A 19,803-nucleotide genomic window follows, 5' to 3' on the forward strand; every position below is an offset into this window, starting at 1 on the left:
CCATGGAGCTACAGCGAGGTTTAAAAGAGGGATTTTATTCCCACTCTCCAGCCTTGGAGTTTGCTGAATTCCAACATTAGCTCTAATAACAGGAGTACTTGTGGCACCTTAGAGACTAACAAATTTATTAGAGCATAAGCTTTCGTGGGCTACAACCCACTTCTTCGGATGCAGCCCACGAAAGCTTATGCTCTAATAAATTTGTTAGTCTCTAAGGGGCCACAAGTACTCCTGTTATTTTTGCGGATACAGACTAACACGGCTGCTACTCTGAAACCTAACATTAGCTCTATTGCTAGAGTGAGAGCAACTACTGCTGTGACTGCCAAATGCTGCCATCTAGTGGCATTCACTGCCAAGGGGTTGATGCTGTACTACAGTACCAGACAAACAGTACTGTTATGAAAACAGTCCCATCCCTAGGAGTTAAAGCCAAGTGGTACCCCAAAAATGCTCCATTCCTGTGTCTCATGGACAGACTGAGACAGAAAGCTGTTAAAACAGAACCCCACTACAGGGCAGGAGCACCAATGTCACTATTACCAATGCTGTAACAATTTAATGCATTTATAAAACTAACCTGGCGTTATTGGCACATCAACTGGACACTAACAGGCACTGATCATGGTCATTTTAAAATATAATTTATTGCTGTTACATAAACATATTTATGATTCCAGTGTTTTGCAAAAAGGATGTTGGTGCTGTAAAGATCATCCGAGTGGAAAGTAAGTAATAATGAGCAGAGGTTAGCCATGAAACAGACGCCCACCTGCCATCAATACAAGCTTTGTGTATTAGTAATTGGCTCAGGCTATTTTTAATAATCCATATTTTTATGAAAAAAATAATAATTTGTTCAGTGATCAGAGTTCCGTAGAAACTGAATGGCTGACAATTCCAGCTGATATGAGAAATTCAAATGAAGTACAGAAATTATACTAGTTCTGTTTAATTTCTTCTTGCCCTGTTGGTCTAGATCAGCGGTTCTCAAACTGTGGGTTGGGACCCCATTTTAATGAGGTTGGCAGGGCTGGCTAAGACTTGCTGCCCGGGACCAAAGCCAAACCCCACCATCCGGGACCAAAGCTGAAGCCCAAGGGCTTCAACTCTGTGCGGTGGGGCTCAGGTTACAGGGTCCCTGCCTGGGGCTGAAGGCCGGGGTGGTGGGACTCAGACTTTGGCCCCACCATCTGAGGCAGGGGGGCTCGGGCAGGATCAGGCTTCGGTCCCCATCCTGGGGTCATGTTGTAATTTTTGTTGACAGAAGGGTGTCACGGTGCAATGAAGTTTGAGAACCTCGGTCTAGATTTTCTCTGCAGGATAGTAACCATAAGGCACTTCTTCCACACTCTCCCATTAGCATGCTGCTCACACAGTAGTTATCCTGATACGATTTCCTGCCACACATTTAGTACTAAGTTGTTCTTCCCCCCTGGTTTAATCACACCAGATTTCTGCTACTCTAATATTTTAGATGATAAAATCTGTATCTTTCCCTAACACAACTGACAATTAACTGAAAAGCATCTTATGACCCCATACTATCCTCCACTACTGAATACTCAGAGCTAAGATCCAAAGCTGGATCTACACCCTTGATATTCACTCCGATTTATAGAATAAAGGTGCTTCCTTGCATTTTCAATTGTAACTTTTGCTTGTGATGCGAGGAGAGGATTGCTCCATGCTGTTCTGAGAAGCTAGCACAAGTCTGACCCAAGGAAAGTGCTCTAACTGGGTGCACTGTAGTGTTGGTCCTATGCGGACAATCCCCTGGAGGTGGTAATTAATCTGAGTGGATGCTCTTCTGAGCTCCCTGTTAATCTCAAACAAACAAACAAAAAACATTACCCCCATCAAGAAAGCTCAAAGAAATTTCCGAGGTGCCTACTGCCTTCTGTTCTCTGCATAAAAGCAACGGTGTGTCCCTTACTCTTTCCTCAGATACAAGTTTGTCCATTTCACGACAGCTCTGTCAGAGGCCAGCTCCCCTCTCTTTAAAGATGTATAACATGTTCATGGAGGTCTGCTAAAGCATTCTTGTTTATTTCATTTCTTTGTAGATTCTACTAAATATAGTCTCCCGTTCACCAAGTCCAAAGCCCAAAAGGGAATATTTAAGAACAACCCAGACAGCAAATGTAAACTTGGCAAGGCTCCAGATCCTCACTGAGGCTTTCTTCACTGACTTGTCGGAGGAGAAACTGATCCGTGTCACAGTCTGCTGGAAGCCTGAACCACTTTTGAACTGGTTCTTCTGTTCAGTGCTTTGCAGATAAACACACCTGCCTCCATCAGCTTCTGTAGATCCACTCCCTTTACGAGATAGAAATACAACAGTTTGTACATGCACCTGCTGGGTGGGCTGCACAACTACGCCACCATGTTCCAGACCGGTGGGCAGCTTTGGAAAATGGTATGCTGTTTTGGTAAGACTCTTGGCAACTGGTCACTAGTGGGAGGTATAGCTCAGTGGCTTGGGCATTGGCCTGCTAAACCCAGGGCTGAGAGTTCAATCCTTGAGGGGGCCATTTAGGGAACTGGGGTAAAAATCTGTCTGGGGATTGGTCCTGCTTTGAGCAGGGGGTTTGACTAGATGACCTCCTAAGGTCCCTTCCAACCCTGATATTCTATTATTCTATGACAGCGGCATTTAAAGTCATGCATTCCTTAGTATGCACTCAGGGAAAAGAGCAGGGGAGGGAGAAGCTCAAGATCAAAGGCACCATAAAGGAGTGAGGCTAAAACCAGAGGAAGTGGGGCTGCGGGGGAGGGGACACAATGACCTTTGAAGCTGGAACAAGGATCAGACGTGCCCATATTCTTTCCCTTGTGGACTCATAGAAAGGTGGCATGTAGGAAGTTCGTTCCTTATTACTGCTCAGTGTGGGCTGGGTTTTCTGGCTGTTTGCTTTTAACGCCCCCAAGTCCAGGCTCACTGATTCCAACTCACTCCCTTATCCTTGCCGTGCCAGACAACAAGGGCTCTTTCAGCCAGACAGAGCCTCACTATATTTGTGTGGCAGCCACGTGAGTACAGGGAAGCTACGTCTGCCAGTCAGGGTGTCTGTAGGTCAAGTTTCAAAGCCACGTATTGAGCCCTGATGGAAGCCCCATTAGAGAGAGCAGTGTGAGCACGCAGTGCCATGACAGCTGTGAGCCCGCTGTACTTACGGTATGAATCCCCAGGCCATGTAGCATGTACACTAAGTCTTCTGTAGCTACATTTCCTGATGCTCCTTGTGCGTACGGGCAGCCTCCGAGACCAGCAACTGAGGAATCGACCACACTCACACCCATCTGAATACAAAACAGGCATCTGTAAAACTGTCTGCAGCTCTGGTCCCATCGTACTGTAAATCAGAGCAATAACACTGCCCACCTTTGGGCCAAAGGTACAAGCATCCTCTGGCCCGGGGAAGAGTTTTAATAAAGAACTGAACAGGCATTCTGGGCAGTGTCCCGGTCAGTCCCTCGCTCCTGGCTGGGTAGGGGTGAGCTGTGCTGCAGATGCAGCCAAATCCAGGCAACTGACAGCCCTGAGAATCGCTAGTCTGGTCTCTAATATACAAGACCAGCCCATATCAATGATGTTCCGATAGAAACGTCCTGTACTAGTTTGCACATACGCCTGATCCTCTATTAACTCATTCTCAGGGCCGTAAAGTGCTAGTAACACCTCCCTCCCTACAGCAGTTTGACAGACTGTTGTAATTTGTGAGCAAAGCACGGGCTGCAGCAAACTTACCAAAGTGCTTGTTTCAGATACCGCTCACTGCAAAGAACGTTGAGTCTAGTTACTGCAGCCCCTATGGAACCCAGCATAATCCATTACTCGGATACCACTGGGTGAAGAACTCCAAGTGCTGATGTACCTGAACCAAACCGAGGCACAACTTCGGGACTTGTGACAGTTTTCACTCACACCCACCATGATTTTCTTGGTTTGCATATATAGCTACACATGCACACACAGGAAAGGGGAGGGTGAGAGACCCTCAGCACATGAGGGGAGACAAAACCCACAGAGATTGTTCACTGAAGTAAAGGAACAGTTACCTGAAGTGCTACTAAGGTGTTGGCGAGAGCCTGCCCATAGGTATCATGGCAGTGAATGGCAAGGGCCCCGACGGGTACCTCTTTCATGACTGCAGAGAGCATTTCCTTCATGCTCCCAGGGGTCCCAACACCGATGGTGTCACCCAGGGAAATCTCGTAGCACCCCATGGAGTACATCTTCTTGGATACCTGCCCCCAAAATGACACACTTAATGAGAAAACAGATTTGCTATTAGGATCCCAAAGCACTTCACAAATTGAGACACAAGCTATAGAGAGGGATCGTTTCACTTGCCCTGAAAATGCAGCCACCTCTGGGGTGGAACAGAACAACCATTAGACGGCACCCAGGAACACTAGATACACACAGTTGAGGACAAGAAGTGACGAATACCACTTCCAATTAAATCTGTCTCAGCATTCACTTCTTCACTGAGCTGGCAATTGACAAGAACACCCCTAATTCTCGGTGGGAGATGTGGTCATTAAATTTCCAGGTGCATCTCCACAAGCAAACAGCACCCTATTCTGTCTCGTGCAAAAAGCAAATCTCCAAGCAGCTCAGGGCACTGGATTCTTGTCCCAAGCGTAAAGAGGAGTAGATAGCCTCTGGCTACATTTATGGTGTACTCACCTCTGCAACCTTAGCAGGGGCAATCTTTCCTTCATAGGGACAACCAAGAACACAAGAGACATACCTGCAGTTAAAGCCTGAGATTAGCAGGGGGAATTTGGAGGTGGTGGGGGAATAAAATAGAGGCTAAGTCAGTCACAGTACATGCAGCATTCTAAATAATGGGAAATTTCTACTAGTTTTCCAAAAGCCAAAGGGTGGAATTCCGTGGACAAAGGCTTATGGTCTCCGTAATAATTCCCTCTACACAAAGAAACAGGCAGCCATTACTGAGGTCAGGCACTCTGCTAACCATTGAATACTTCACACCACAATGCAGGGAGTATTTGTGTGAAAACTAATAAATGTAATTCTGGATCCTTTGATATAGTGGCTCTCAACCTTTTCAGATGACTGTACCCCTTTCAGGAGTCTGATTTGTCTTGTGTACCCCCATATTTCACCTCACTTAAAACCAACTTGCGTACAAAATCCGACATAAAAATATAAAAAAGTGTCACAGGACACTGAAAAATTACTGACTCTCTCATTTTTACCATATAATTATAAAATAAATCAATTGGAATATAAATATTGTCCTTATATTTCAGTGTATAGTATATAGAGCAATATAAACAAGTCATTGTATGAAATTTTAGTTTGTACTGACTTCGCTCGTGCTTTTTATGTAGTCTGTTGTAAAACTAGGCAAATATATCTAGATGAGTTGATGTACCCCCTGGAAGACCTCTGTGTACCTCCAGGAGTACACGTACCCCTGGTTGAGAACCACTGCTTTGATAGAGCCCAAGATATAATTAAAACTAAGAAAACGGAAGCTTAAAAGCGGTGAAATCTGCTTTCCACCGGGAAAGGAAGATTTTATTATTTGAGACCTAGTCACATGCATGCCACAGCACTGAGAGAACCAAATTTGAGAGACCTAGTCATATGCTGTACAGTACTCGTAGCCAGGAGCTCAGTTCAGGACAGGTTACGCTTACAAGTGGCCTCAGCACGGTTTGACCATTGCAGAAGAGAGGAAGATTACTCAATAATGGTATCTGGTCAATGAAAAGGGATTAGGGTTCTTTTGTTTCCAAAGTCATGCAGGCAGCACCAACGCAATTTCCTGGCTTACTCGTGAGAACAGGAAGCAAAGTAAATAAAATCAGCATAAAAAGAGATTGGAGTAAATCCCCCTCCTCTGCTCCTGGGAATTTAAGGTGGGTCATAAGCAGCAAATGGGACATACGAGAGGTCCCAGGCTTCACTGTTGGCTTCAAACCAGTACAGTCAAGTGGTCATCACCTCCCCAGTCATATTAGCCTTAGGTACTTCTAGCCTGCCCATGCCCCAGTAGTCTTACTTTTCCTATATGGTTTGACATCATTAGCACAGGTTAACAAACTGGTTTGATATAGCACTGGGCTCTCTTACCCTCTGACTGGAATACTGGCCGCTCCTGCTGCATGCATCACTTCACTGAACCTCTGCAAACTCTCCTCTATGGAGCAGTTAATGTTCTTCTTAGTGAAGAGTTCAGAGGCTGCTCCAAAGATAGACACCTCCTTGGCCCCTGCTGCCACCTTCCAACAGGGAGATGAGAAAGAACCGAAGGACTCATTTCTGCTGCTAATAAAGCACTTGTGAAAGGTCTGATCCTGCAAGGTGCTGAGCATCTTCCACTCCCATTGACGTCAAACCCAAAGGACAGGCCCAGCTCCCACTGACTCAGCACCAAGCAGTTAAGCTCAGTGTTATCACTGGCTGCCTTGGACAGGTCAATATTCTTCTTGTTATACTTGCATGATTTATTGTGGAGCTTGGATTCTTGCACATCACTGGGAGAGCCATGTGATAATACTGCCACTTCACATTTTGCCAAACAAGTATGTATCAGCAATAACCTCAATGGAATGAGAATTTGTGCGGCTGTAGCAGCCTGTATCAGTGACAGATATACGCTGAAGGGATAAAGCTATTTACTCCAGAGGTGCAGTTACAGATCATTACTGGAACAAAACCTTATTCTACTGAGGTTATTGGTCTTATAGGATTTGCAATTTTAAAATGTATTTTCCCCTAGAGAGAATTTTTCACAAAGTCATTTTGTACAGAGTACGTTGAAAAAAACCCGAATTTTCTTGGTCAGCCATGCTCTGTAGACCCTTTGCGATTTCTAAAGCTGTCTGTTTTTAATAAAAGAGCTTTCTCCCTTACAAACCAGATTCTCATCTCAATTCACCCCACAGCAAAAACATAATCCTTGGTTTGCGACATCTGAGAGAGTCACGGAAATGATTGCAAAGCCATAAATGCAACACTAAAGCCACCTCCGCAGGATATAGTGGAAGCAGAAGTTCAGTTGTGGGACAGAAGGGTTTGTTTAGACAGAAATACCACTGCTGATGACCAGAAGTGGGGGTGGGGCGGGAATCAAGAACACAGATTTTTGCATTATAAGTGGCATGTTTCAAGTTCCCCACTAGGAAAGACCCTCTTTAGATAAACTACAAGCGCTGCCTGCTGCACGTTGATATAAAAAATTCAGAGGAAATGTTATAAAGTACAATTTCTACATATCTCCCACTTGTTTGAAGTACCCCCACCCAGACAATGACATGCATAATGCACACTAGAGAACTCAGACCCTAAACACAATACATTTCTCTTACCGCTGCTTGAAATCCTTTAAGATTAGGGGTCAGTACTGGGTAGCTGACACCAGGAAATTTCTGAATTCCCTGCAAGACTTCTGTGTGGTCAGCCATCTAACCAGCAAATGGGAGAAAAACTTTAGAATATACGAACAGGCTACTTATCCAGTAAGTTAAAAAAGCTTCTTAAAACCGTGTCTCAAATAAGAATCCAAAGGACTAGCAAAAAATCAAGACTTAAAGAGATGGCTCTTTAAAAGCCAAACAAAATTGTACTGAAAACATTGGGGATATTTTAAAGTGATCACTTAAGAGTCATCCACTCAAGGAGGGGCTCTCTTGTGCTCTTTTTCTTGTGTTTCCATTTGAATCTGCATTTATTCTTCACTGGGGTTCAGAGGGAAGCTCTAGTCTGTCCTATTAATATTACATCAGTCATAACTGCCTCATTATCACCCTATGCTCCCTCACTCTACCTGTCATCTCTTGTCTTATATTTGATTGCAAACTCTTTGGGACAAGGACTCTTTGTTATGTGTGAACACAGCGTTCTGCATAAGGCCCTAATCCCTGAGACAAATATTATTTGGCCTACCAGAATACAAATAATAATAAATGCTAAAAGTGATCTAACTATAAGAGAGAACAGGCCAGTGAAGCAATGCTAGGTTATTCCAGACTCAGGGAAGTTTAAGACCAGATCTGACAGTGTAAAAGATAACATTAACAGGCTAACAGCGAACTTTCTGCAACCATATTGAAATCCACTTTCTGATCACACAAAATCCCCAAATAATCCCAGCTACTGACCTGAGGAACCCATTTGGGAGAAACAAAGCTGGTAGCCTCTATGACCGGAAGTCCTGTTTCGGACAGCATATTAATTAAGCTGATTTTCACCTGTGTAGGGACAATATTCTACAGGGAGGAAAGAGAAAAAACCTAGATTAAAGTTACTTTACAACAAATCTTGTTAATACAACAAAAGATTATACATCTGTTGAAAAACCCCTTTCCCAGAAGAAACAAAGTGATAATACAGATCTACTTTATTAAAGGATTTGTTCTGTTATCTATTATAACATGATCTTTAAGTAAAATGTGATGCTTTATTCTATGAGTTTCTAAACACAGTACTATTCAGAATTTGGAGAAGGTTTTTCAACAATCCCCATCAGTTTCACTCTGCTGCTAGCCCATCCAAAGCAGAACACTTGTGCCTTGGTTGTATGGAACAACCTCAGAAGCAGCAGCCAATCACACAGATAATTAAGGGGCCAATCCTGCAGACTGCTCGTAATTCCCACTGAAGCAAAGGCACTGTCTACACAGCCAAATTGAATTTAACTATGGCTGTTAACAGCTGTGACTGAAAGGGGTTATGATAAATTTGGTCTGGTCTGTGTGGACAGGACCTAAATCACAAGATAAGCAAATTAACAGGGCCAAGCTTTAGCCCTTGCCTAGCTAGGCTGCAATGAGTTCAGCTACAACTGAGTTAACAGCCATTATTAAGTGTGGTTGTGGTGCATGCAGGGCCTCCCTTCATTTTGTGCACTGCAGTCAACTCTGGTTGAACTGCTGAAAAGAAGTCTCACTTCCCCTTAATAGGGGATATTATCACAGCTATGTCATCACAACCACAAACTGGAGCTCTCCAGCATCAACCACAAAACATGGCTCTTTCCCAACAAGCTAACAATGGAATTTTTGCTATACCAAAACTCTCACTCTTGCTGCCTAGACTGTACAGACTATACCCTACTGAATAGGGTATAGTCTGTACATACTGTTCAGCGCGGATAGATTTTTTTTAACAGGTAAACAAAGCAACTGACTTAAGACAGAACGTAACACCCCTTGGCTTAGCAGCCTTGCATATGTCCTCAGTAGTTTTATTTGTGTTCTCTCTCAGGAATTTAATTACACTAGATATTAGGCCCTAATATTGCAGAGTTGTAAGCAAAGCTTAAGTTTACACATGTGGGCAGACCCATTGAGTTCAATGGTGTTACTCAGGTGCATCAAGTCATGCATGTGCTTAACTCTTTGCAGGACCAGCGTAGTAGCAAACTACCCTCCTGCAGCAGACACTAAAATCCGTTTTGAATACAAGAGGGAATTCTAGTTCAACATAATTTGTAATACAAATACAAGACAAGCTCACCTGTGAGTTAATTATATCATCCTCTCAATATATACATAGGGGAGGTATAACAGAAATTAGATTAGGCTGAATGACTCAAGAAACAAAGGCAAATGGACTCATTAACAAAACATATTTGGCAATTTATATGGCAATAAACATATTGGAAGTTGAAGAAAAATGTAAGAGGATTTTGGGGATGAGGAGATTGTGAGCTACAAAAATATTCTGACTGGAGAATGAAGTAACGCAGGGCAGTGTTGAAACAGCAGACTCACAATGTTCAAACCTTAAATCAACAAGTTATTACAACAGCCTCTCTGTCATAAGCTGAGCACAGAGAGCAGCGTCCCTTACTTTTTCATTTTGCAGTCCATCTCTGGGGCCAACTTCAACTATTTTCACTTGCTTGGGAAGGGAGCCAGCTGCCGTAGAGCTGATCTGCACAGAAGACAGAAAGAGGAGGGAAAAAAGACCCTTTATAAACCACATAGGGCAACAATTTTTCATGTTTTTCTTAACATTAACTGTGTCTATGATTACTTGTGGCACCTTAGAGACTAACAAATTTATTAGCGCATAAGCTTTCGTGGGCTACAGCCCACTTCTTCGGATGCATATAGAATGGAACATATATTGAGGAGATATATATACACACATACAGAGAGCATGAACAGGTGGGAGTTGTCTTACCAACTCTGAGAGGCCAATTAAGTAAGTGGGGGGAAAAAAACTTTTGAAGTGATAATCAAGATAGCCCAGTACAGACAGTTTGATAAGAAGTGTGAGAATACTTACAAGGGGAGATAGATTCAATGTTTGTAATGGCTCAGCCATTCCCAGTCCTTATTCAATCCTAAATTGATTGTATCTAGTTTGCATATCAATTCCAGCTCAGCAGTCTCTCGTTGGAGTCTGTTTTTGAAGTTTTTCTGTTGTAAGATGACAGACCTGCAAGTGGCTATCTTACAACAGAAAAACTTCAAAAACAGACTCCAACGAGAGACTGCTGAGCTGGAATTGATATGCAAACTAGATACAATCAATTTAGGATTGAATAAGGACTGGGAATGGCTGAGCCATTACAAACATTGAATCTATCTCCCCTTGTAAGTATTCTCACACTTCTTATCAAACTGTCTGTACTGGGCTATCTTGATTATCACTTCAAAAGTTTTTTCCCCCCCCACTTACTTAATTGGCCTCTCAGAGTTGGTAAGACAACTCCCACCTGTTCATGCTCTCTGTATGTGTGTATATATATATCTCCTCAATATATGTTCCATTCTATATGCATCCAAAGAAGTGGGCTGTAGAGCCCACGAAAGCTTATGCTCTAATAAATTTGTTAGTCTCTAAGGTGCCACAAGTACTCCTGTTCTTTTTGCGGATACAGACTAACACGGCTGCTACTCTGAAACCTGTGTCTATGATTGTTTCACATACTAGGAAACATAGAAAAGGCATCAGAGTACTGTTGATCCCAGGCATTCAAAAAAATCACAAGTCAATCCCCAAAAGCATGAGTTTTTAAATAAAAATAAATTTGGGTGTTCTTTGTATTTGCCTTCTGCTTTCTGAGCCTTTCAGGGGAATCTGGGTCACATATTCAGGCTTTTTTCTGCAACCACAAGAACTAAAAACTTTTTGTTTTGTTTTAAAGAATAGCTGAGACACTCGCATATGAATCCAGGAACCAGAGCTTAACACCAAACATCGTGACTCTCATGATGAAATCAGAAGAGCTGGCAGCACTTTAATTAGCCAGCCTGGGCCTTGGAGACCTACTCTTTATACAGCAGTCTCTCCTTAAAGGGGACCGGAAGAGCTGCAAGGACCAGCGCGATAAGCCCATAACTAAATACCTGCTCCGTGACCCCAGTGGCCAGGCAGTGAGAGCAGCATCACTACGTAAATTTGGAACTGTTTCAGAGTTAGCCCAGGTCCGCACCTTTTAGGTCAACCTAGCTACTTCGCTCAGGGCTGTGAAAAAGGGAGTGCCCTGAGCGTTGTAGTTGTTAGGCTAACGCCCGGCACAGAGGCGGCTAGGTCAAGGGAGGGATTCTTCTGCCCACCGCCTCTCAGAGAGGTGATTAACTACCCGCGTCTGCCGCTGTAGGACTACAGTGTGGGCCTGGCCCCGCGGCCTCCATAGTGTAGACGGGCCCCGAGCTCTCCGGAGAAGCCGGCACAGGAGCTAGGCCGCGGCGGTGCCATTCGCTAAGCAGAAGGGGGTGGCAGCCCGGGACCCCCAGTGCAGCGGCTGGGGCCCAACTAGGCCCTGGGGCAGCCCGTAGCCGGGCCGAGTCAGGCCGAGGAGCGCAGGCAGCCGGGGGAGCCCGGACCCCCGCAGTGGGCGGGGACGGGGAGTCACTCACCGGGCGGAGCGAAGCCGCCAACCACGGAAGCGCCCGCTTGGCCACCACCATCTTGGGACGCTCACGTGACAGACGCCCCCTTGTCACGTGACCTCCCCCCCCCCCGCCAGCTGCTGAGCACGTGACCCAAGTCCCGCAGCTCCCTCGTGCAGGCTCCGCTGCCTCGTTAGCGACCGTCAGCTCCGCGCTAGTGGGAAGCGGCCGTGGTAGTTAGCCCCAGGCTCAGCACCTCCCTGCAGCCCCGTTCTGAGCCAGAATCCCCTGCTCTGGGGCTCCCTGCGGCCCTTGCACACAGGCGAGGCGGGGACTTAAGCCCCAAGGCTTGTAGATGTGGCTGAAGCACATCATGATTATAGACTCACAGACTGTAGGAGTGGAAGGGACCTGACCAAATCAGACTCCTGAAAGGGGTACAGGTGTCTGGAAAGCTTGAGAGCTATTGCTCTAAGCCACATTTACATCTAGTCTGGTACCTTCTGCTTTGCAGCACAGTGGTGTTGGGTTGCTATATAGCACTTTGAATAGTGACACTTATGGCTACAAGCACTTTACTCCCACCATGCTCTAGTAAAATGCAGACTCATAGAACAGAGTTTCATAGTTTTAACCTGGATTTGCTATGAAATCCTTCCTTTACAAACTTACCAAATACAAGTACTGAGAGGGGCTTTTTTGTTTAACAAAACTGAAAGAGTTATATTGATTTTAAGTCAGACCAATGGTACCTCTGCAAAGACTTACAAGAACAGATTACCTACAGCTCTTTCCACACATGTAACTACACCCACATCTTAAGGACAAGAATTTAAAATCAGTTGAATTTATATGAATATTCGAGAGAGAGCAGATGCATTCTTTAAATTCATAATCTCCTTCAAACATTAATATAAATCCACTTATTTTACATTATAAATATTTGTAATCACACTTAATTCAGCTTTAATTCAAATGAAATGAATGCAGCAGTGTTTTAATAGAATTTTATTTTTAAAATTTACATATGAAAATACATTGCACATAAGAATCTGAAAAAGTGCTTAATTCCAATTAGACTTTAAATGGCATAATGGACTCACCCTAAACAGGATGTTTAATAATTTCACACACCAGAAAATAAAGTTAGGCTATTGCATTTTGATTAAAAACTAGTTTCAAGAAGATTACACCATTTAAGTGTCATGAATATTCAAATCAGTCAGTAGAAAATTCAGTTTCAGAGCTCCTGAGCTGATAGCTGTTAAAACACAGGTGCAGTGGACAACTTCAGGGGAGACCTGCTCCTGTCCCGAAGCCATGGATGTTTTTTCCTGCTTTATTTTGCCTAGTTCTATGGTGCAGACTTATACACCAGTCCAAGGCACGTTCCTTGATCGTAAGTAAACATGAAAATAGTTCCATCCCTCCATAGTTTGGTTAACAGCTATAAATTGAACATTTTGATAATTAAAAATTTGAGATCTCTCCTTTAGTAGGTAAGCACCCTCTTGGCAGGGTGACCATCGCTCATTTTGTCAATCTTAAGCATTTCTAATGTACCCATCACTGTAGTAACTAAGTGCCATTTATTCACAGTCTGTGTTTGCTGGCAGCAGATCCTAATTCAACCATCTTTATAACTGTCCCACACTAAATTTGTTCACACTCCCACATACCTTATGTGACTGTCATGCCTATTAGGCTGCAGTGCCATGGTTAAAGGTGGCAAAGTGATAACATCTGTCAAGAAGCCCAGCTAAGGATCTCTCATCACAGTCGTCTGACCACACTCAGCGGTCAAAATCCAGCAACAGAACATTACTATTGCAGACCACGTCTCTCGGACAGATGAAAGGTTGCGTATAGGTCAGGCCTTCATTCCCACCCAAGATGCACTGACCTAGCTGTTTTCTTGGCCAGAGCGGCTTAGAAAGGTATTCTCTTAGATGAGCAAGAAAAACAATTTATTAAGATTCCTTCACCTTCAAAAAAATATAAAATCAAAACAAAGCAAAAAAAAAAAGATTTAGTTCCTCGCTTTTCTTCAAAGTCACTATCACGCCACACCTTCTAGCTTGAGAGTCCAGCAACACGGGACTGGGAGAACAGATGGAGGTACATAGGGCAAAGTGATCAGCAACCCTTTATCTATGGCCTTCTCCCACTTCAGCGTCTCAGAGAACCCCAGCATAGTCACCTGAAGAAAGAGGGAAAGAACAATACACTCATCTATTGCTTCATGCACATACTTCCTGTTTAAATACATCACAGCCAGCAAGTTCAATGTATTTGCAGACACTCAAAGGGTAGAGGTAGCCCCAACTACTTTCCATCCAGCCAGAGTTTACTGAGCTGCAGAGTACTGTACAAGGCACATTTTTGGCTCAGCATCTGCCTATGGTTCTTCACTAGGGAGATTTTTCTTATGGTGGTTTGGAGCTGACACAGCCCCCTCCCTGTGCCATTTGCAGTGAGTAGTTTAATAGGGTTTTTTTTAGTTTGTGTTGCCATGTCAGAGTGGTCCTACTGCTTTTTGGGCGTCTCAGTTAATTTCATAGCAAATCAAGTCAATAGAGGCTGGGAACGCTGTGGAAGAAATGCCCCTGGCGGTACTATGGCAGGTTAACAAGCAGTGCTGACAAGTCCTATCCAGTGTTTCTTAGAGAATAATGGTGGTTTAAAGCAAGGTGAACACACAGAAAGAGGGATCACAATTCCTTTATGACCTCTCCCTGATAAAGAAGACCCAAGACTAGAAGTAAGGGAAGACAACTATATATACAGTACTTTCACCAGATATTTAATGGAATCCAGGTTGGGCCATCTCAGCCTTTATGTACCAGAGATGGACTCGTGAGATTAATTATCTACTCTTCAGATTCCTTACTTGTGTGCTTGCAGATGGAATAGGTGAAGACAGCTTCAACACACCACCCTCTGGCCAGCTCAGAAAGATAGCATATACAGTTGATCCTTTAGAAGTGTACCTGAGGGAATATAATGATGGTGTACAGAGGTGCGTAGATCACCACAAAATACAGAGGCAGACAAGCATCTGGCTTTGTCAGAAGTAAAGCAAAAAGTACATGCCTCCCCCCATTTATCAGTCTAGTCATATTGGGAAAGCCAGCCACATAGGGGTCACCTGCTTTCCTTGCATACCTCAATACTTTGGAACCAACATTTATCCAGTCAGCAGGGACTGAGGAAAGCTAAACGAAGTCCACATACGCTCCCTGAAAACAAAGGTCACCTTGCGACATGGCCTTGCTTTAGGCTGCTGTGGTCAATAGCATAGATTAAGCTCTTGTGAAGCTTCATGTAGGTCATTTCATTATTCTCTTTAAAAACAGGTTAGGTTTGTAGTGTTCTGGTCTCCTTACACACTTACTATACATCTCTTCCTCTGAGGAAATGCAGTTGCTGGGTAAGAGTGCACAGATCTATTACACAAGAATCTGAGAAGTAAATACCACCATACCAAGCCAACCACAGGAGTTTAGGGAGACAAAATGCAGTCATGCAACTAAGAATTTTAGCCAAAACAATGAGGTTAAACACTCCTACTCAGGAGAAGCACATGAAATCTTTAGTGTTTTACTATTGATTTTTTTTTTTTTAAAGCATGGGGCAACAGTCCAATACTCAGAGAGTAGAGGGCCACTTGTGAATCAATGTCTTTCTAGTGTTTATTTTTCTTTGGAGCTCTCAGAGTAGCAAGCTCAACCCTTCTTTGCTCATGAGATCACAGCCGGAGATGAGTGTCTCTTTCAGAGTGGTCTTGTGTAAAGTAACCCTTACCATGCATCGATTGTGGTGTTCTCCATCTGCACCCTCCATGGCTTAGAAGCATAAATTGCCTCCCCATTAACACGCAGCCATTTCCCAAGGGACAGAAGCCTTTCTTGAAAGATTGGAACAATCACCCCTTCTTTTGTAGGGCCCACATTGAGAAGATAGTTGCCTCCAAAACTCACAGTCTGCACTAGTTCCTGTGACAGACAGGAAAGTAACGTGAATCCACTTTACTTTCCCTCTTGACTATGAAAGAAAGACACCTGCATAAAGCTTTATTCTCATTGTCCCAGCTACTTTAGCCACCACCCTGTCCTACTGTTTTGCCAGATAAGTAGACAACGTCTAATCCCCAGCAATCCCCCTATTTATATTAAAATGTTCTTACTGAGATAATACTTGATTCATCCATGAGCTCATTGAGTTGCATGTTGCTTCGATAGCCCCAAGATCTTTTGTCAATAGACGTACACATCTCCCACTTGTGCTGTGGCAGGGTGCCCGGCTTGTATTTATCGGCACAATTATAGTATCCTCCATGATGGCAGGAGCAGTTATTGCACCAACGGTCATTTACCACAACAGTATCCTAGAATGATGAGAGACGGTTCAGAGTAGAAACTATTTTGACTTAGACACTCAATCCTTCTGCTGCAGTGTTTCAAAGGAACAAGTTTGTGGGTTTTGTTCTGGGATCTTTGGTTACTAGTCTCCTGGATAGCTCAGTGGTTTGAGCATTGGCCTGCTAAACCCAGGATTGAGTTCAATCCTTGAGGGGGCCACTTAGGGATCAGGGGCAAAATCAGTACTTGGTCCTGCTAGTGAAGGCTGGGGGCTGGACTCAATGACCTTTCAGGGTCCCTTCCAGTTCTATGAGATAGGTATATCTCCATAAATACTTTAGATGCCCTCGACAATTTATATGCTTCGACTGATCCTGAGGTTTTGACTTAGATTCTGCCAGTATTAGAAGCTGCCTGATTTTCCATATTTATGTAATGGCCAGAAGACATGAAGGAAATGCTGACAGCAGTACCTTGACAGGACTATCATTATAAAGCCAGGCAAGGAAAGAGGTAGAGTTCCAATATGTTTCCGGACCCTCCCAGTCACCATCTGACCAAACCAGATCTGGTTTATACCTAGGAGACAGATAAACGTTACCAGAAAATTTAACATTCCCACTTCTGGTCCAGAAATACAGTAATATTCAGGGGTGCTAAAAGTTTGCAGCTCTTACCTTAAAACAAGATCATAAAGCTCTGGCATAGTTTTTGAAAAGACAAAATTCTGCGTCTTGAAGCCATTTTTTTTGTCATCTAAATACAGAGGATTAAACCACTCTAGGAGAGAATGGTACAGTCCATAGCGTATGTTCCTTAAATATTAAACAAAGCAAGGAAAGAGATGAAAGTTGGGTTAACAAAAAAGTACCAGTCTGAAAAAAAGATCTCATTGCATATTCACTGCACTACAATATTAAAAAAAAAAAAAAAAAGACAAGAACCTACTATTGTAGTATTCAGTGCTGAGTCTGCGTTAGAGAATGCTATATCTATTCATAGGTTTCAAAATACTTCCTAGAAGTGGGTAAATATCACACTCCTTTCCTCACACATGAGACAGAGATTGAGTAACTTGCCTAAAGTCACACAGTGAGTTAGTGGTAACGTCAGGAATATAGCCCAGGTTGTCAAACTCGGATTCCCATGCCCTATTCACTGGACCTTACTGCCATCCTGTAGGAAACCAACAGAAGATTTGGGTACGAGAGTTCTCTTACCCTGAGGCAGAACACTTTTGTTGAAAAGCATGTGCTTAGTGACAAATGTATCAAAAAGAACTAGGAGATGCTAATGGGCATCTACTTCAAGAACTGGAAATAGTTCTTGGGTAACAAAGTTTTGCCAGTATGTATAAGAGCAGTGACATACCTTTCTCTGAGAGCTTGTCCCAGTTCACCCACTAGGTCTCGATGGGGTCCTGTATCCACAGAATTCCAGTTCCAGGACACAGGAGACCCCCAGTTTGTGAAGCCCTCATGATGCTTTGTAGTCAGCACCACATACCTGTGGAAATCAAAGCCCCTTGTTCAGAAGGAAATAGAACCTACCTAAGATACTCCAAATCATCTGAATAAAACTGGTACTTGGAAAGCAAAGGACATGGTAACGATGGTGTCAAGAGCTGTCTCAGATTCCTTTTCTAAATGTACCTGTTTGCAAGTTCTCTCCTAAAGTTTAGGAGTTTTAAATGAATTTTATTGCTGATAAAAAGTGACAGATTGATTCCCTATGCAGACAGAACACAAGTAGTGAAACAAATGCCTTACCCTCAACGTGGAAGGAGAACTTTTAAGGGCAAAAGGGTAAACCTAAGAATAAAAAACATCAGTGCTGTCAGAGTGGCATCTTTCAACAGCACTAAATCCATGTTCAAAGTTAGACACTTTAAAGCCACTGATTGAGTGATAAACCACCACTTCCAAGTGCTTCCATGGTTCCAGTGAACTTAATGGTTTTGAGACTCATTTTACAAAACCAAATCATTCTTGCTTTGTGTAAGTTTGTAGAAACCATATCTCACTAAGTTCTCAGAAAGGGACTGTCCATTGGCTAAAGGAGGAAGTAAATCACCTGACATCTGCTCTAGTGGAAGGCAGCAGAAACTGGTTCCCTCTCGCACCTAGTTTCGATTAATGCAAGATTTAAAATCCACAGACGTGTTCCTTTCCTGGGAATGATGCATCCTCAGGGTGCTACGATCCAGGAGTCAGCCCCAGCAGGGAAATAAACTATAGGAACCAGGGTTCTGCCCTATGTACACTCTGCCCATTGGAGTGGCTCTGCATCTGGGATGGAGCAAACCAATGATCCCTACAGATGCTTTAAGTGCACAAAGGTCACCAGTGACTGCACCCACTGCACTCCTGCCCCAAGGGACTCCCCTAGAGCTTTCTCCCCCAGCAGAGCCCAGGGCCACCCTGTCCTCACGCATCCCTTCCCCTCCCCACCAGGCTACTCCCTGCTCCGCCCCTCAGGGTGCCCCCTTGCCCTGATTTGTACTCTCAGGTCTCAGCCCATCCCCCAGGCTACTCCCCATTAGAGACCAAGGGGCCCCACACTTCCCCCCGCCCCAGGTCACCAGTGCCGACAGCCCCCCCCCCGGCGCTCCCGCCCACCCGCCGGGACTGACCTGGCGCCGGCCTGTTCGAAGAGCCAGGCCCAGTAGCGCGGCCGGAAGTCGCGGGCGGTGAAGCGCGAGGCGAAGTCGGCGTAGGTGGTGTTGGGCGGGAAGTGCTCCCGCACGAAGCGCTCGTAGTCGCCGCGGCGCTCGCCCTGCCAGTGCCACCAGAACCACTCGGAGCCATAGGCCGGCACCGAGAACACCCCCCAGTGCACGAACACCCCCACCTTGGCCTGGTCGAACCACGCCGGCAGCGGCCGCGCGTCCAGGCTGGGCCAGTCCGGGCTGTAGCGGGGCCCGCAGGCCGCCCCGGCTACCAGCGCCCCCAGCAGCAACAGCCAGCGCGCCGCTCCCAGCGACGCCATCTTCCCCAACCAGCTCTGCCCAGGCCCCGCCCCTCCGCCCACGGGACGGGAGCCGAGACGGGCCAAAACGGGGACCTACGAGCTGACCACGTGATGGGCACGGTCCACGTGATGAGCAGGGTCGACGCCATTGCTAGAGAGGCACTGACCACGTGATGTACAAGGGCGACGCCATTGCTAGAGAGGCACTGACCGCCTCATGTTGAGGAGAAAAGCCATCGCCAGCGAGGCAATGGCCACGTGGTTCCTGGGGCATGCAGGCGGCACGTGCTGCCCCTGGGATTGTCACCGCTCAGGCACTGAGGGAGAGGGCAGGTCCCAGGAGCTGGGGGCGCTGGGAGCCCATGTCCAAGGCTGGGAGGAGCTTGTGCACCATAGAGGGCACCACCCCGTGGGGTGACCCACTAGCACCCTGCCGGCTGAGACTGACACAGGCCGGCCCTAGGTGTAGCTTGCCCACAGCAGCAAGTTGGTCCAATAGAAGATATTACCTTACCCACCTTGTCGCATTAGTATCCTGAGACCAACACAGCTACAACTCAGCATATAACACATGTAGTGCAATTACATATGTGGATCACAGAAACCCCCTTGGGAACTGCCAACCGATGTGCCAAGCCTA

At 44.9% G+C, this 19,803-nt stretch overlaps 2 protein-coding genes across 4 annotated transcripts; both read right to left on the reverse strand.

Moving 5' to 3' along the window:
• Nucleotides 1-629: 629 nt before the first annotated feature.
• On the reverse strand, nt 630-11,933 carry HMGCL (3-hydroxy-3-methylglutaryl-CoA lyase). Of its 3 annotated transcripts, none has more exons than XM_065421512.1 (9): nt 11,860-11,933; nt 9,839-9,922; nt 8,146-8,253; nt 7,354-7,449; nt 6,116-6,264; nt 4,697-4,760; nt 4,063-4,251; nt 3,178-3,303; nt 630-2,319 (listed from the first exon to the last, which is right to left on the reverse strand). In XM_065421512.1, the coding sequence occupies exons 1-9, from the start codon at nt 11,908-11,910 to the stop codon at nt 2,218-2,220; spliced, it is 969 nt and encodes a 322-aa protein (XP_065277584.1). In that variant the 5' UTR covers nt 11,911-11,933; the 3' UTR covers nt 630-2,217. The 3 variants fall into 3 exon arrangements, with proteins under 3 accessions (XP_065277584.1, XP_065277586.1, XP_065277587.1); XM_065421514.1 differs by lacking the exon at nt 11,860-11,933 and adding an exon at nt 11,433-11,668; XM_065421515.1 differs by lacking the exon at nt 11,860-11,933 and adding an exon at nt 11,347-11,424.
• A 904-nt stretch (nt 11,934-12,837) lies between these two features.
• FUCA1 (alpha-L-fucosidase 1) lies at nt 12,838-19,181 on the reverse strand. Its single transcript, XM_065421615.1, has 8 exons — nt 18,826-19,181; nt 17,565-17,699; nt 16,871-17,008; nt 16,667-16,772; nt 16,019-16,219; nt 15,637-15,827; nt 14,723-14,822; nt 12,838-14,032 (listed from the first exon to the last, which is right to left on the reverse strand). The coding sequence occupies exons 1-8, from the start codon at nt 19,179-19,181 to the stop codon at nt 13,892-13,894; spliced, it is 1,368 nt and encodes a 455-aa protein (XP_065277687.1). The 3' UTR covers nt 12,838-13,891.
• Between the last annotated feature and the right edge of the window lie 622 nt (nt 19,182-19,803).

This window comes from Emys orbicularis, chromosome 23 (genome assembly GCF_028017835.1).
Source record: "Emys orbicularis isolate rEmyOrb1 chromosome 23, rEmyOrb1.hap1, whole genome shotgun sequence".
Classification (NCBI taxonomy): domain Eukaryota; kingdom Metazoa; phylum Chordata; order Testudines; family Emydidae; genus Emys; species Emys orbicularis.

What these genes read in the sequence shown, in the direction of transcription:
- HMGCL (XM_065421512.1), bottom strand. Translation starts at nt 11,910, where the DNA reads ATGGTGGTGGCCAAGCGGGCGCTTCCGTGGTTGGCGGCTTCGCTCCGC. An exon ending in TGGCGGCTTCGCTCCGCCCG is followed by an intron (nt 9,923 to 11,859) that starts GTGAGTGACTCC and finishes TCTTCTGTGCAG; the next exon opens with ATCAGCTCTACGGCAGCTGG. An exon ending in GCCAGTATTCCAGTCAGAGG is followed by an intron (nt 4,761 to 6,115) that starts GTAAGAGAGCCC and finishes CTTTAACTGCAG; the next exon opens with GTATGTCTCTTGTGTTCTTG.
- FUCA1 (XM_065421615.1), bottom strand. Translation starts at nt 19,181, where the DNA reads ATGGCGTCGCTGGGAGCGGCGCGCTGGCTGTTGCTGCTGGGGGCGCTG. An exon ending in TTCGAACAGGCCGGCGCCAG is followed by an intron (nt 17,700 to 18,825) that starts GTCAGTCCCGGC and finishes TGATTTCCACAG; the next exon opens with GTATGTGGTGCTGACTACAA. An exon ending in ATGAATCAAGTATTATCTCA is followed by an intron (nt 15,828 to 16,018) that starts GTAAGAACATTT and finishes TGTCTGTCACAG; the next exon opens with GAACTAGTGCAGACTGTGAG.